The following is a 17,166-nucleotide window of genomic DNA, read 5'->3' as shown; positions in this document are numbered from 1 at the left end:
TTCTGTGTCTCGTGCAAGATAATAAGCCACAAAGTCGGCGTTTGGACCCCAGGCTGTGGTTAGCCCCTGTGCTTGAACACGGAAAGCATCGTGCCACGGCGGTCCTTCCCATGTCACGGAAGGCACCGCAGCCCTTTACCGGTTTTATATTTACATTTTCAGAGCTGTTTGCCTTCGCCGCAAAATCCTGGGAAAGATTCAAATTGAGGGAGGGGCTTTTCTGGGGTCAGCACCTCTTTAGAGAAAGGTCTCCTCACCCCCAGCCCCGAAAATCTCATCAGCGTATCACAGTATCTAAAGGACCCCCTCTTCCCCTTTCGTTTTTTTTTTTTTTTTTGGGGGGTGGGGGTAATTAGATTTATTTATTTAATGGAGGTGCTGGGGATCGAACCCAGCACCTCGTGCATGCTGAGCACACATTCTCCGCCTGAGCTATACACACCCCCAGCCCCTTTCCTGAGATGTAACATGCCTTTGAAATTTTAGGTGACGAAGTTTTAATCATTCAAGACAAGTTGGAGGCCATTAAAGCCAGGTACCGAGACATCACCCGACTGAGCACGGAGGTGGCCGGGACCCTGGAGCAGGCCCTGCAGCTGGCGCGGCGGCTGCACACCACACACGAGGAGGTGTGCGCCTGGCTGGACAAGGTGGAGGTGGAGTTGCTGTCCTACGAGACGCAGGATCTGATGGGAGACGCCGCCAGCCAGGCACACGCCAGGCAGAAAGTACGCTCTGCTTTGTGCTCGGGGCGGGGGGGGTCCTCTCGCTACCTTTCGGGGAGTGTTACTTGCACAGGAACGAGACCGTATTTATCACACGTCATTTCTAACGTGCTGAGGGATGCCTTGGTGGGCGGGGACCCATCCGAAATGGACAACATATCAGCTCTTGGTATTTCAAGGAGCCCCGAAAGATGAAAATGGCATGTTTGCATTTGTTTCTCGACTCTTAGGGTGGGAGTCAAATTTATTACCCTAGGAACAGAATGATGAAAACAGAGGGAAAAAAAAAGGAAAATGATCATTGTTTTAGAGAGAATACATACCTTCGTTAGAATAACAGTATCTCTACAGGACAGATGGAAAACATGAGGTGGCTTCTCTAATTACGCTGCAATAGTGTCTTTTCCCCCCTGCTGATCATCCTTCTCAGGGGTCTCGGCGTCTGTTTTCATCATCCCTGAAGGAGGAGCACGGGGGAGGAGGAAGTTGCTGGGGTCCAGCTCACCAAGCCTGTAATGATTCCACGGGCGTGATTTAAAGCCGACGTGGGTCCTCGTTTTGAGGGTGACTTGACTCTGGGCTTGGACTTTACTTTTTGTTTTACTTTTCTGCTACCTGATTACTGAGAGGTTATCAGCGAGCAAAGAATGAATACATGTGGAACTTGCTTGATTTGGGTTCCCAACTTTTAAACATTTATCATACATTTCAAAGATAAAACTCCTGCGGTGTTGACAAATGATTGGCTCTTTTGAACACCTCAGGAAACACTTTCTTTTCTGCAAAATAGCTTTAAGCAACTGAGGTTTATAGAGCTGACTGAGACGTAGGGGACCACGCCAGCACATCGCATTGGCCTGCGAAGGGCTTCAGCCCCGAGCACAGTTAGGGGAAGGGCCTGTCCAGACTCCTCAGCGTTGCCCACGGGTGTGGACGTTTCCTTCCTCCCGTTTCCAGGAGCTGAAGAAGGAAGCCAAGAACAGCAAAGCCCTGCTGGACTCGCTTAACGAAGTGAGCAGCGCCCTGCTGGAGCTGGTGCCCTGGAGGGCGCGGGAGGGGCTGGAGAAGATGGTGGCCGAGGACAACGAGCGCTACCGCCTGGTGAGCGACACCATCACGCAGAAGGTGGAGGAGATGGACGCGGCCGTCCTGAGATCCCAGCAGGTATGGCGGGCGGGTGGGCGGGCCTCTAGGCAGGGCCTCTCCTCCCCGTGTTCCCAGAGCCGCCCCCCGGGCAGAGGTTGCCATCGGTAGTGTCACCACTTGTTGGTCATGCTTCACAAAAGAGGAGGGATTGGAAAGGGATCCAGCGGGGTTCCGAGGACATCCGAGTGCCAGGCAAAGCTGATCTGTAGTGAGCTGATGGCTGGCTGCCTCCGGGTCCCCGAACCTCGTCCTCACCAGGTCATCCACCTGGAGGACCAGCCCTGCCCCCTGCTCTCCAGACAGAATGCCTTTCATCGGCACGGGTGCACATCGCTCATGGTAACTTTGCACCCTGGTTAAGTCTCCTCTGTGTGTGAGTCAGTATTTTGAGTTATTAACTCTGCATCTTCCTATGTGGCCAGGAGAGGCTGTGTCCTTTCTAAAAAGGAAGCAGTGGTGTTGGTAATGGAGACTTTCTCTGAAGATGACTGAAGGGGGAAAAAATGATCCTTTCTGACCCGTCTGCAGCTCGTACAGGGTTTAGAGTTCCAGAGTTTCCTAGGCCCCCGCCGTGAACCACAGCCCTCTCAGGACACTGTGGGCAACGCGTGGGGTCCTGGAAACCCAAGCTTGTAACACAGGTTTTGATTAACTTTTATGGAAATCTCTGAGTATTCATTAAGTCATCAGACTGTCATTGCGGGCTTTCTCTGCCGGGGTCGGTGTGGTTTTGCCGTGAACTGTAGGCCAGAGCTGGGGAAGGTAGGTGACTAAGCTTTTACTTGTCCAAGCCAAAAGCAAGGAACACAAATCAGATGGTGCGGGAGCATCCAAAATTCATTTTCGCAGCTGACCGTAGAAGTGTGATTTATCTAGTTCCGAAGCCTTGATGCCTCGCTCCTCATTTCAGTGGTGTGCTCTCTGGAAAAAAAAGTGTGCTCTCATCACAAAACAGATGAAATAATGCCAGCAAAAGGCCTGCCTGAGACAGCTCTGCCAGGGAGGCCTTGATACCCGAGGGCTGCGTGTGCACGGCTCCGTTTTCAAAGTCTGGAGGAATTTGAGTGCCTCATTAGCACAGGGAAGTAAGCCTGTTGATTCACGAAGTTTATTCAACTATTGGAAAATAGTTGAATGTTTTTCACCAGAATGTATTTTATCCTTTCAAGGTTGGCACTGAAGACTTCTCTAAATAGACAGAGAGCCTATCCTCTTGGGAGTATGATTTTTCTTGAGAAGCAGACTGTGGTTGGCTTGTCCCTTGAAGGAAGGCAGCCACGAGGGCAGGTGGCAGGCTCAAAGCTCTGCCCTGTGCCAAGGTCATTAAACTGTCGCCCAGTTCTATTCAAGGTTTTGCACATATTTTCAACATGAAAGTCACCGGGTCGGTATGTGTTTTTCTAGAACCCAGAACATCTTTAGGAAAATAACAATAATTGGGTTTTTTTTCCCCTAATAAAATCATCCCTTATTGAAAGTTTCAAGATTTTCTCAACGAATACAGAAAAACTCATGGAAGAAAGACAGTGTGAACACTGTGGTCTGTATCCTCCAAGCCGTCCTTGTGAGAGAGAATGGAGAGGGTTTAGGGAAAGCATCTTTCTGCCAGAAAGTCATGCAGCTAACATTAGGGGCATCCCTGTATTACCATCTTCTGGTTGTTCGTATGTATTTATTCTGCACTTACATGTGCGTTCCTTTGACATGCCTGCAAGTCTGCCCAGAGAAGTAACCTCCCAGTAATAAAGAAAACCAACAAAAAGCACTTAAACCAATTCCAAAAAAAAAAAAAAAAAAACAAAAGGAAAGAAAAAGAGATAGACCTTTCCGGTAAGGCTGAGCTGCACCATTTAGAGCTGGGAGGGGTGTGGACAGTGTGGGATGAGGTGACTTGACTGCAGTCCCCGTAGGCATTTCAACCAGAACTTAATCTGGATCTCATTCTACCTCATTGGAGTGCCTCTGTGTAAATCAGATAGAGAGGGAAAGTCCTATGGGGTGATTTTTTTTTTTTTTTGATAATCTCCCTCAATAATCGTAAGGAAGGTCCCATTGTTTTAGCAAGATGGAGGTATGTAACAAAGGTATTTCCAACCATAAGGACTTTGAGACATGGCTTGTGCACTGAAAGGGTCATGAAACATCTCTTACTCTCTAGGCAAATTTAAGAACAAACTGGTACCTGCCTTTCTGGTTTGGCAGAAATTCAGTTTTACACTCAAAAGAGTAGTTTCCAAACCCCTAATTTTCAAGTTTAATAAGGAGCTGATATGTCACTGAAATTATTTTATAACCTTGCCCCCGTAGAGATGTTTGGAATTAGGTAGGACCAGAGGACGGTTTGATACTAAAACATTTGTTTTCTGTTTACCCAATGATAATACTTCCATGAAATACAAAAAAAATGATGCAGAAGGGGGAGGGTGTAGCTCAAGTCGTAGAGCACATGGCTTAGCATAGCCAAGATCCTGGGTTTAATCCCCAGTACCTTCTCCAAAAAAAGTAAGTAAACCTAATTACCCCCCCAAATTTTTTTTAAAAAAGAATATTAAAAAAAAGAATGATGCAAAAAAAAAAAATCTTCAGACTTGGATGTCAGCCACATACTTTGTACTGTTTGTTTTACGTTATATAAACGCATCACCTGCTGTTCTGTTTCTTCTCCATCCGAAACGTGGACATAATCTGACCACAGCCCATCTATTTGTTTTATTGACAGCTTCTCCTCCCAGATCCCTCCCCCCACCTATCCAGCCACAAGTGATGGGGTGAGGATGGGTGCCTGGAACATGACTGGAGAATTTTCCAATGTATAGATTTAATCATTTGTCCCTGAATAACCTGATGAAATGAAACTAGATTTAAAATACCCAAATGTGCTGCTTTCCAAGCAGATTTCTCTTAAGATGTTCCAATCTTTTGACATTAAGCTTGTTTACGAACAGACCTACCTCCTTTATAAGGTGATAACCTGCGTTTTGAAATTCAGGTGTGGAGGGACTTCAGGGGAACGGTCAGGCCGTCATCTCAGAGGGTATTGGCTTCCCAACCTTGACATGAAAGATGTCAGACATGGAAAAAGGTTAAGGTTGGAAGCGATTAGGGAAGGAAACATACAGATAACCTGATTAGCATGTACTTCATAACCACCCTGCAAATTCAGTTTTCCAAAAAGTTCTGATTGGACATGCTTACATTTCTCATGTTAATTCTAATAACAGTTGTGAGAAGCTGTGTCACTGAAGTTTGATTTCACAAGGCCAACAGCCTTATGCAAATCCAAATGACATTTATTGTTATTTGGGAAATAATGGGACAGCCTCAGTCCCGAGCAAGTGCGTGGGGACTGTGTGCATTCAGTGCTTCCTGTTAAAAGCCCCCAAATCTGGCTCTCCGATTTGCAGGCACCGATATCCTGAAAAAGATACTGATTTTGCTTTTTTTTTTTTTTTTAAATCGGGCCCATTCATAACTTTTGGGAAAGATCAAACTGGATGGAGGCAGCTTGGTAAATAGTGATGTTGTGCTTTACAAAGAAACAAAACAGCTGCCTCCTCTGACAGGACATGCCGTTATCTGAGTTAGAAACTGGACATAGTTTTGTGTGTCACGCCTACGCAGGGTCTTACATCTCTGCTGGTTTTCTTTTCTCGAATTGCACACTGAACCAAACGAGCCACGTGGAAACGGGGAAAGGCATGTTTACTTTAAGATGTTGTACAGACGTACAGCTGGAATTCAGGTCACTGGATTGTTTAAACCCAGAGCAGCTTGTCGTGCAGTTATTCATATACAGTTAACAAACGTGGAGTTATCAGAAGATGCTACAAGCTTATATCTCACTGGGTCTGGGAATCCCAGGCACTTTTTGGCTGTTCCAGTCGCCTGGCTTATTTTATTGCACCATCATCATCCCCCAATATAGAGGCACATAATGCAGTTAAAATAAACAGCTCATTGGGTTGTTACAAATCAGCCTTGGAGAAAAATAACACCTGTTTATTTCTTTTAAAGAATGAGAAGGAAGGGAGATTTGTTTAGCCTGTCCAGGTGTTGGCGTGGGAGAATGCAAGCTGCATTATGAATAATATGAGGGAACAAAATGGAAGGAAATGCTAATCAAAAGAAAGTGATAAGGTCCTCCCCAGGGGAAGGGAGTAAAAGGATGTCCTTGAGGTAAAGGTTTGCTTATCACTCTGTCTGACTTAAACCTCTGCTTCCACTCAAGGGAAACTTTCTAGATAAGTACAAAAGCGATGTGTCGGAGATTGGAGAAAAGTTTAAACAGTAAATTAAAACCTACCGCTTTTTTTTTTTTTTTTTTTTTTTTTTGACAGTGGTGGCATTTGAGCCAGTTTTGGTGAACTCACATGATTATTTTTGAGTTCTTGAGCCCAAACCGTAGACAAGCCCAAGCAATGTGACAGGGTAACCACGAGTGCAGGGGTCAGACCACCGTGGTTCGAATCTCAGCCCCAGTGTTTACGCCCTTGTTGCTGAAAGGTCGGCCCCCATCCCTGACGAGCCGAATTGAAACTCAGAGACAGGGTCTTAAGAGCATAGAAGAAAAGAGGTAGCTTTATTACTTTGCCAGGCAAAGGGGACTCACAGCAGGGTAGTGCCTTCAAAACTGTGAGTCCACTTTGGGGATGGGGCAGGGTGGTTATACGGCCACAGCTCAAACAATAAAGCATCGATAACCACCAACAGAATTATTTTCTTCTCATAAGGTTCAGAGTGGCATCATGGTGTCTCCAGGTGACCAAGTCTGCAGAGGCTAGTAGTTGCCACTCTTTCCATCTCTATCTTATAAGTACCCAAGGCATGGTCTTCTTGGTAATTCAGGCTGTTTTGTAAGATTGCAATTCTGTGACCTTTTCCTCGGGGAACGACTCAGAAACCAAGAATGATTTCTGCTTTTGATTACTGGAATAAAGCGGTGACAGTAAAATTAATAGCTTCATTTTAACAGTGGTCCTGGAGCTGAGAGTAGCAACCGGCCCTTCAGGTTAGTTGGCCAGTTTGAGAGCAAGCGGAAGAATAAGCAAGCTGTTAGCCCAAGCACGGCCATGTTATTAATTCTCCTTCAACCCGGGTAACCTCTGGTGGGTCAGTTCGCTTCTCTCTGCCTTGGCTTCCTGGGCTGTGAATGGAACTAGTGCTAATACCCACATCACACAGCTGTTGTCAGGATCAAAGGAGATGTTACTGCATCTTAAGCACTTAGAACAGTATGTTCAGATGAATGTTGCCTGTTACTGTTTCAGAGTGTTTTCCAGGAACATTTAGAGATTGGCCAGTTGGAGTGTCTCTCACCAGCTTGTAGGAAATCTCTGGGACGCTGGTTCACCTCTAATAGGAACTTCAGTAGCTCAGGTTGATAGTCACATGCCACTGACCACCCCCGTTAAAATACGTCCCCCGAATGCAGTTAGGGATGCTAACATTGTCTGCCATTCATTGGAAGCCGTTTTTTGCTACTTCTATGAGCAGCAAGCAAACTTATTAAAATTTGGTGTAGAGTCGGGGGAGGATATAGCTCACGTGGTAAAGTGCATGCCTAGCGTGCACGAGGTTCTGGGTTCAAACCCCACTACCTTCTCTAAAAATAAATAAACAAAAAACTAAACCTAATTACCCCCCTCCTCCCCAAAAAAGATGGAAAATTTGGTGTAGTGAGCTTGCTGTCCACGTCACTCACGTGTGAAATAAGCCATTTTGATAGTCTGTTAGAAATACACACGGCAAGTCATTTGGAAGAGACCCAGACAGGAATAACATGCCTTGCTCGACCGTAATCGTTTCATGGAGACCCTGGGGGGTGTTCCTTTTGTTTCTCAGCAATAAATATTTTTCTCATTTAATGAAAAAAAAAATTTCAAAGGCAGAAGGGAAGCTTCCACTTGAAGTCTTGTTTTCTTTCAGCAGGCAAATATTTGCCTTGGTTAAAGAAACCATGTTTGAGTTTCAGCTTTCTGTTTTGGCAACTTGGATGGTATCCTTGTACTGTTTGTTTTTTTTGTTGTTGTTGGAGACTTTTTTTTTTTTTTTAAAGAAAAGGAGACTTAGTATTAAACTAATATTAACACTAAGAGCCTGACTTTCTTTACTAGGACTGTCATATAAATACTAAAAATAGCCTGGACACAAATTAGAGGGGTGGGGCATCACTTTGAGTTTTTTTCAGGGACCAGTAGAAGGAAAGAAACAAGTCAGTGCTGTTAAATTTTATTCCAACTTCTTGCAGCATTTGTGCTCAGGTGGAGAAGCCTGGACTGTTTTTTTTTCTCAGTTTTGTACTCTTTGAGGGCATCACGTAGAATTTTGCCTTGGAGTTTCATCCTGTGCAGCCCAAAAGTTCACGACCTGTGCAGAGAAGACACTTCCATTTGTCTGCTTGGAAGATTTCTTTTTTGCACAGCTGACGCTGCTGAACTGGTTGATGAATTTTTTTTTCTTTTTCCCGGTGATCAAAAATTGCTCATGAGTAGTTCCATTTGAAACTTAAGTCATGTCATAACAACTGTTGAACCAGATTAAGATAGAATTTTTCAAATGGCTTATCAGGATTCCTTCTGGAGTCCACGTGGTTCCGACTTGCATCTGCAGCCTTGGAAGTAACGAATTCACGAGCAAAACGTGTGTTTTACACTACGTACAAACCGTGAGGCAGCTTCAAAAACCAGTGCAGGAGGTTAAGGGAAACACAGGAAAAATAAACCTTTCTATTTGAGCGCACAAATGTGCAGAGTCATTTTCGAAGCACTGTCCTCATGTGAGAGTTGCCCACTCTGATGACTCTAAAGCTATGATTTTCTGTGACCCTCTTAGATGCGTGGCTTTCGAAGGACACGTGTCCACGCAGCAGACGCGACAGTGTGACACTGGAGGAGTCTCAAAGCAGCCTGACTTGGCCTCTCTTTTAGTTTGAAGTTGGTTTATATTCAGATTTTGTGCAGGTAACACTTTCAGAGATGCTGAAGGAAAGGTCCCTTGAACCGTATCTTCCCTTTCATGTCCTTAGGTGATTTGTTTTTAAAGATACATGTCAAAATATTTCTTTAACCCTTGTTATAGTTCTGCTTTGGGCCCGTATTTCGATGATTACTGGAATTTTTTTCTGTCTAAACTATTGCCCCAAAGAAATTGACCTGCAAACAGCTTCAGTATTTATTTACTCTGTTACTTGGTAAAGGTGAAAACAGGTGGGTTCATGATGTATAGGGGAGAAAATCTTCACAATAATTCGGTGGTATTATTACGAATTTTTTCACTTCTATAAGTTTTAATTTTTTTATTTCGTGAGGTTGAAGCTATTAACCGTGTTCTTGATACGTGCTGTCATTGTTTATGCCAGGCTTTGGGGGCAGGTTACGTCCTTTTAATTAAGGAAAGTCCACTGATAGGCTCGAAAAAAATACTTAAAAAATAACTTATGCCCCATGTTGATGAGAGGACCGCTTAGGGGAGTGTGAATCAATACATCCTTTCTGAAGGGCAGCTGGGTAGCGTGTATCTCAAAGAGAAAATGCAAACAGGACTTACGGATGAGAAATTACCCACACAGAGTGTTTTTTTTTTAAGTTGTTTATGATAACCGTAGACTCACATGCAGTTGTAAGAAATAACGCAGAGGTCCCGTTGGACCGTTGTCCCAGTTTCCCCAATGGCAGCATCGTGCAGGATTCTGGTACCGTATCACAAGCAGGACGCTGATCCCGCCGCCGCCAAGATACGGAACGTTTCCATCACAAGGAGCCTCAGGCTGCCCTTTCGTAGCCATATCCATTCCCCTCCACCTCTCCCTCCGCCTCAGCTCCTGGCCACCACAAATCTGGTCTCTGTTTCTATCATTTTATGATTTCAAGAAAGTTTGAGCACTTTTCCGCCACAGCCACTTTCTCCTGCTGGGATGGCAGTGACTTGAATGTTAGCTCTTTTATTATAATCTCTCAGGCCCTGAGTTCCGTTACTGTTGTTAGTCTGTTTTCTGTTATCCAGGTTGGACGACTTCTGTTGATCTGTCTCTTTCTTCACTGATTCTGTCTTCTTTGACCTCGTCCCCTGGGCTTTTATTTCAGTTGTTAGACTTCCAAGTTCCAGTGTTTCCATTCAGTCTTTGCTGACACTTCAGGTTTTGTCCCTTTGGACTTCCAAGTTTTCAGTCGTTTCAGCTGTGTTGGACATTGCTCATTGAAGCATTTTCATCCTGGCTGCTTAAAGAGCTGTCAGACAGCCCTCACATCCCGGGCATCTGGATGTGAGCACCTGCCGGGGATGAGCACCTGCCGGGGATGAGCACCTGCCAGGGATGAGCACCTGCCAGGGATGAGCATCTTCTGGGGATGAGCACCTGCTGGGTATAAGCATCTGCTAGTATCCCTCCTTTGTTCAGTTCACATTCTTCTTGGTTCTTGGTGTTGTGAGTTTTGGGTCTTGATGAAGCTCCCTGTTGCAGTTGGCTTTCTGTGACCCAGCTCTGGTGGAAGCTACGGGGATGCTGCCCGGTGTTGGGGAGGCAGAAGCCCGGGTCCCCTGGGCAACCTCGCACGACCCCTAAGGGGTCCTCACTTCTGCTGGTGGGAGTGGGAGGTTTAGCTCCTGGACACCGTGGTGCAGGGCCACAGTACCACTGAGTGACGTGAGAATCCTGACTGCCTGGCCTTCCCTGATGCTACCACTCCCGAGGAGAGAAGCAGGGTCTGCCCCTGGACGCTGGGTGAGTGGAGGTCCAGGCTCCCCACGTGGTCTCCACAGACCCTGGGAGCCAGGGCCCCCTGGTTGCCTCTTTGGCTTTGGCTGACCTCACCTGGCAGGGTGGGCATCAGGGCTCCCATCAGCCTTTGTTGGCATGAGCGTAGGGAGGCAGGGCTTTGTTACGTGGTGTGTGGTTGGAGTAGAGCAGATAGTGTCTGAAAGTTTTCTGTCCTGCCAGGCTGCCCTTTCCTGCTCCTTTGATCAGAGAGACCAGGCTTTCCTGGGGCATGGCCCATGCCTCTTGGTGCTTTTGGGTGGCCAGTTTCCCCAGCATCCAGTCTAGGTCATGTGAGGTGAAAAGAAAACCCAGGGAACTGGGAATTTGCCCCTGGGCTGTTCCTCGGTCTGTAGCAGCTCCATTCTCTTCTCCCTCTGCCTAGAGGCTCTGTGTGTGTGTGTGTGTGTGTGTGTGTGTGTGTGTGTGTAGTGCTTAGGGCTCTGATAGTGCTCAGGGCTCTGAGGTGTACTTGTGTGGAAGAGGGAGAAGTATGTCTGCCCTGTCTTCCTGTGAATCTGGAGTGTTGCATCATGTCTTAAAAGTATGAATTATAGTCAGTTTACAATGTTGTGTCAACTTCTGATACGCAGCACCACGTTTCAGTTATCCATATGCATACACAGTCTTTTTCATTGCAGGTTACTACGAGATATTGAATATAGTTCCCTGTGCTGTACAGTAGAAACTTGTCGTGTATCTATTTTAAATATACTAGTTAGTATATGTAAATCTCCAACTTCCAATTTCTCTCTCTCCACCACCCTCTTCCCCCCTGGTAACCGTAAGTTTGTTTTTTGTGTCTGTGAGTCTGTTTCTGTTTTGTAAATAACTTCATTTGTGTCATTTTTTTTTAAAGATTCCACATATAAGTGATATCATAGGTATTTTTCTTTCTGTTTCTGGCTGACTTCACTCAGAATGATGATCTACAGTTTCATCCATGCTGCTGCAAAGGACATTATTTTATTATTTTTTATGGCTGAGTAGTATTCCATTGTGTGTGTGTGTGTGTGTGTGTGTGTGTGTGTGTGTGTGTGTGTGTATATATATATATACCACAACTTCTTTATCCAGTCATCTGTAGATGGACATTTAAGTTGTTTATGAATTATTTTCCAGTTTAGTTTCTTACCTTCACCCTTCTCTCCCCTCACCTGGTTATCGCCCATCCCAGCCTGGATTTTCAGATGCTCTTGAAAAATGAGGGGTTCTGGCTGTGCCAGACTTGACAATCACAATGTCCATTCCCCCTTAACTCCTCCCACTGAGGCGTTCTAGTCACCGTTCACGGTTGGTGCTGGGGTGTCCCTTACCCACTTTACTCATTTATGAAAACTGGGAGGCTTTGGGGTTTATCTGATGCAAGTTACTGAAAATCTCCATGCTCTTTGACTTGGAAGTCAGCTTCTAGGAATCCACCCTCAGGAACTAATTAGAGATGCCAACGGAGATTTACATACAAGGATAGTCGTTCCAGGGTTGTTTATATAATGGCAAAAAATGCAGGGAGCCTAAATGAAAATATTCAGGTATGCTGGAATACAATGATGTTATTTTTAAAAAATCACATTTCTGTGACATGGGAAGTGTTCATGATAAATTAAAAAGCAGGATATGAAACTGTTTATCCAATATTATCCGAGACTTTTATTATAAGTCTCAACTGCTGGAAGAAGATTCACTAAAATACCAACAGTATTAACTCCTGAGTTTTAATTTTCTTCTGTGTATTTTTCTGTAGTTTATGAATTTCTCCCCATGCCTTACTGTTATGATCAGGATAAGAAAATCTCTTAAAATATTTAAGAATGGTCTTGAAAATGCTTTCTGTTGTTATTAAATGAGATGTAGAAAAAATTGTACATGAGACGTTTGGGGGTATATGCTACATACAGGGGAACATATTTTCCATATACACACATAGTATAATAAATGGAATATTTCATTCTTTTTGCTGGGAATCGTGTACTTTGCTAGCAGAATGCTGTCTGCCTATCATACAGGTTAAAGTGAAGGGTGAAGTGACTGGAAGATGTTATCCAGCTATTGATTTTCACAGCCGTTCAATTTGGATTGTATCTTTAGGGAGAAAGCCTTACTTCTACCAAAGAGAAGGTAGCAGGGTTAGCTCTCCTCAAATCATCAATGCCTTGTTAGGGTCTCAGTCCATTTCAAGAGGTTGTGTTTAATTTCTCTGCAGAAAGTTCTCCTTTTAAAAAAAATAACTACAGTCCTTACCATGGATTATTTCAGATTGTCACGAAGCGGCGAGCTCAGAGTTTCCACCCGGGCAGTAGGGACATTTGAAAGAAACGTAGCTAGGCGTTTTTCTGGCCCCAGTTGCAGGAGCTTGCTGACCGGATTATTTATCTTTTCGTTTAGTTTGACCAGGCGGCCGATGCGGAGTTATCCTGGATTACTGAAATGGAGAAGAAACTGACTTCCCTGGGTGACATCAGGCTTGAGCAAGACCAGACCTCTGCTCAGCTGCAGGTTCAGAAGGTGAAGGCACACGTTTATTCCCAGTTGCATCCGTGATTGGTCCGTGTGCCCCGCGTCCCGGCAACACGCTTGCTCCCGTGATGGCGTCTGCGAGACGTCTGGTGTAACCTGCTAAGTCGTTCTAACCGCTTTGCCTGGTTGGTTTTATTTTAGCTGTAAAACTCTTTGTCTTGGTAAACACAGGCATTCACCATGGAGATTTTGCGGCACAAGGACGTTATCGATGAGCTTGTTGAGTCTGGACACCAAATTATGAGCATGTGCAGCGAAGAGGAAAAACAGTCGATGAAGGTAACGCCCCGTCTCCGTGGCGGGTGTGAGACTGGTGCACACACTCCCCTAGAAAAGCACTTTTCCTTTATCCACAGCTGCGGTTTCCACAGCTAAATCATTAGTTTTAAATAAAGTGTTTTTCAGGCTTATAGGATAACAGTGAAAGGAATACGCCTTAAGGGAAACACCCAGGGGATAATCTTTTTTAATAGATGGCAAAGCTCTTAAGGGTTGAGTCCTTGAGTAACTGGCCCCCGTTAAGCGTTCAATTGATGTTAGCTGTATTATCGCGATTATCATGGGTAAATTGTTATGATATGTGTCAACTGTGGTTTCTCCGCTTCAGGAACACTTGGGCCTCTGGAGCTGAAACAAAACCCCAAATATGTGGTCCTCTCTGGCTGAAATCCATTCTGTGTAAAGTTATAGTAATCCACATAGGAGAAAAAATGAGCAGAATTATTAAGGAAGCTTTCAGTGTATGCAGTTTTAATAATCCTTTTGGTTGATGGGAAACCAGCTACAAATGAAAATGTTTAGTTCACTTCATCTTCAGACATCTGAACAGCCTAAAGAAATTAATGTATATTAATGCTTCTGGGTAGGAAAATATCTCATGGCAGAAATACATATACAGATGTCTATGCCTCAGGTCATATTTAAAAGCGTGTGCATTGCTTTTAAGGTATGCCATAAGCAAAATGATAGAATGTACACTATATGTGGATTCTTCTTTTAAATCAAATACTCTACAATGGCAGTTCACTTGTATATAATTTAATCTTTCCTTAGTATTTTTGCAAAGATTCTGACATGAGAAATACAGATGATCATGAAGTAATTTCGGTGTTACTCTGTGGTCGGTTGGATTACTTTTGGGCTTTGTCTTCTGCTATTAAGTTATGAAATGAACTTATACCACAACCAAGATTATTGTGACCACCCCATGGAAGCCATATATAGCATAATGCCCTACTTAGAATCCATATTATAGCATAATGCTTCTAATCTATGTGATTAATTTCCCTGACCAGCAGTTCCTCTTAGAATTTCAGTTGTGGAAAACAGTCCTCACGTTTTAACAGAAAGTAACATAAAGGTTGCCAGGCTTATATGGGACTTACTTTTCTCACCTAGAAGAACGGCTGGAGAATTTTGCGTACTGTGTTTGGAGAGCCCCCTGTCTCATGCATAAACACTTGAAGGCTGTTCTCCAAGCCTGAGCTCCTCCTGTTGTAATGTTAAGATGTTTTCTGCCTTTTCCCTAGTTTCTCCATGTGTATATGAAAATTTTTAAGATTTTATTTTTTACTGAAGTGTAATTGATTTACAGTGTTAGTTTCAGGTGTACGGCAAAGTGATTCAGTTTTACGTATACATGCCTGTATATTTTTTTTCTTTTCAGATCCTTTTCCATTATGTGTTATTATGAGATATTGAATATAGTTCCCTGTGCTGTACAGTAGGTTGTTGTTGTTTATCTGAATTTTTTTTCTTTGTAGTAAGAGCACCCCATTAGCATACAGTGGACTAGTATTTAGTATTCAGCCTTAAAAAGGAGGGAATTCCTGCCATATGCAACAACATGGAGGGCCTTTCTTTAATCTGAACTTGTATGCATAGCAGCAGTTACAATCTGAATGGCCTCTGTTGGTTCCTTCATGTAACGTGCACAGTCGAGCGCTCGCTCCACACCTGCCTGTTGCGCGGTCCTGGACAGAGCATCCCCGGGGACGTGAGCTGCTTCCTTGGCCTGCCTGACCAGTTAACCACGTCTTATCATCTCATCTTCTAGAAAAAGCTGGACAAGGTACTGAAGAACTACGACGCCATCTGCCAGGTGAACTCGGAGAGGTACCTGCAGTTAGAACGCGCCCAGTCCCTGGCGAGTCAGTTCTGGGAAACATACGAAGAGCTTTGGCCGTGGCTGATGGACACGCAGAGCATCATCGCCCAGCTTCCCGCCCCCGCCCTCGAGTACGAAACCCTGCGGCAGCAGCAGGAGGAACACCGGGTGAGCTCGGCGCCGCGGGGAGCGCGGGGGGCCCCACGGAAAGGGAGTCACGACGCTCGGGGTGTGCTGAATGCAGACGCCTCGTGTGATGGGGACGGCGGGGCGGTGCTGCCTTTGGGTCTGCGCCGTTCGCCCTGCCGCCCTGCTGTCCAGCTTTACCGTGGGAAGACTCCTGTGGGCAGACTCAGTATAAACTGAGTGCGAAAACAAAATCTTCATTTTATTTTATTTTTGGGGAGGTAATTAGGTTTGTTTATTTATTTATTTGTTTATTTTTAATGGAATTATGGGGGGTTGAACCCAGGACCTCACGCATGCTAATAAACACACACTCTCCCACTGAGCTATACCCTCCACCACAAATCCTCTTTTTATTTAAAAAGATTTTTATTTTGGGGGGGGTGTAACGAGGCTTATTACTTTATTTTAATAGAGGTACTGGGAATTGAACCCGGGACCTTGTGCGTGCTAAGCACACACTCAACCACTGAGCTATACCTTCCCTGCTCAAAATCCTCATTTTAACATGTTAGAGAGGAGGGGGTGGGGGATAGCTCAATGATTAGAGCACATGCTTAGCATGCACAAGGTCCTGGGTTCAATCCCCAGTCCCTCCATTGAAATAACTAACCAGATAAATAAACCTAATTACCTCCCCCCTCCAAGAAAAATGTTAGAGAGAGATGCATTTAAAGTCCTTTCCAACTGATCATGTTGAATTGCTTTCAACTTCCACGTTGATTAAGTTTTATATTTTATATACATGGTGGTTGGAGCCGCCTAGAATGTGAACAAGGGGTAGAAATACAGGGAAGGGACGTCACACAGACAAGACCATTGAGCTTGGGGAAAACGTACGATACAGCAAATACAGTCTATTTCTATACCATAGTATTAAATATGTAAGCATTCTATAGTAAGTACATAAGTAAATGTTAGGTGTACTATAGTATTAAAGTATAGCGTAGCTGGAGTAGCGTTGTCATGAAATCTAACTGTGTGTAAAGGAAAACATGCTGAAGTTTAAAGACAGGTTATTTCCCCGTCCTCTTTTTTTTTTTTTTCCTTTAACCTTATATACATGGAAATCTTTTGAAGTTCTCTGCTCTTGTAAGTTTACGTGAGTAAACTATCGAGTAACTTACATCTATCTACAAATACACCATGTTTGAAACTTTCAAGATGGCATTATGAAGCCCTCCTTCCAGCAGTCACTTAAATGTTAATGTAGCTTAAAATTTTGCAAAGTCTTGAGTGAGAGGATTCAAGACTGTCGGGAAACAGAAAAATCTGGAATTCCTGTTATTTATGGTCTTGGGAACCTCATTGCTCTCCCAGATCTGTACAAGATGTACTCTGAGACTAATCATTGTGTGCATATGTGTGCAACGCTTAATCAGGCTGTATTACATCATTGTTTGAAGTATGTTACATACTTATTAATCTTAACTTGTTTACTTTTTTAATGTATTGGCATTGGAGATGATCCCTCAGTATTTGTTTTGTTTAGAAGAGCTTTAGAGAACCCTTGAATGCAAAATGGAAATTTTATGGCCTTCTGTCTGCATCGTTCGGTGGGAGGAAGCCTTATAAACTATGTAGAATTAAATTTAATTTTAGTGTAAAGATTATTTTTGGCAGAAATCCCGATGCCGCCCCACTGAGTGATTTTTTTAATATAAAATGTTTCATGGGTTTCTTCTACTTCAAGGTGGGATTTGAACAGCTCTTTTCTAGCCTAACATCAAATA

General features: G+C 44.1%; 1 protein-coding gene across 20 annotated transcripts in view; it reads left to right on the top strand.

The window, feature by feature from the left end:
• The window catches only part of DST (dystonin), a 435,873-nt gene that overhangs the window by 364,845 nt on the left and 53,862 nt on the right, over window positions 1-17,166 (top strand). For all 20 annotated transcript variants that reach the window (XM_074348964.1, XM_074348971.1, XM_074348950.1 and 17 more), the window contains 5 exons: window positions 487-728; window positions 1,683-1,889; window positions 13,009-13,128; window positions 13,312-13,419; window positions 15,197-15,415. In XM_074348964.1, the coding sequence (XP_074205065.1) occupies window positions 487-728; window positions 1,683-1,889; window positions 13,009-13,128; window positions 13,312-13,419; window positions 15,197-15,415 (896 nt within the window). The remainder of the gene's footprint in view (window positions 1-486; window positions 729-1,682; window positions 1,890-13,008; window positions 13,129-13,311; window positions 13,420-15,196; window positions 15,416-17,166) is intronic.

This window comes from Camelus bactrianus, chromosome 20 (genome assembly GCF_048773025.1).
Source record: "Camelus bactrianus isolate YW-2024 breed Bactrian camel chromosome 20, ASM4877302v1, whole genome shotgun sequence".
NCBI lineage: Eukaryota > Metazoa > Chordata > Mammalia > Artiodactyla > Camelidae > Camelus > Camelus bactrianus.
Note: the sequence above shows the minus strand (reverse complement) of the source record. Positions and strands in the feature narration are given on the sequence as shown.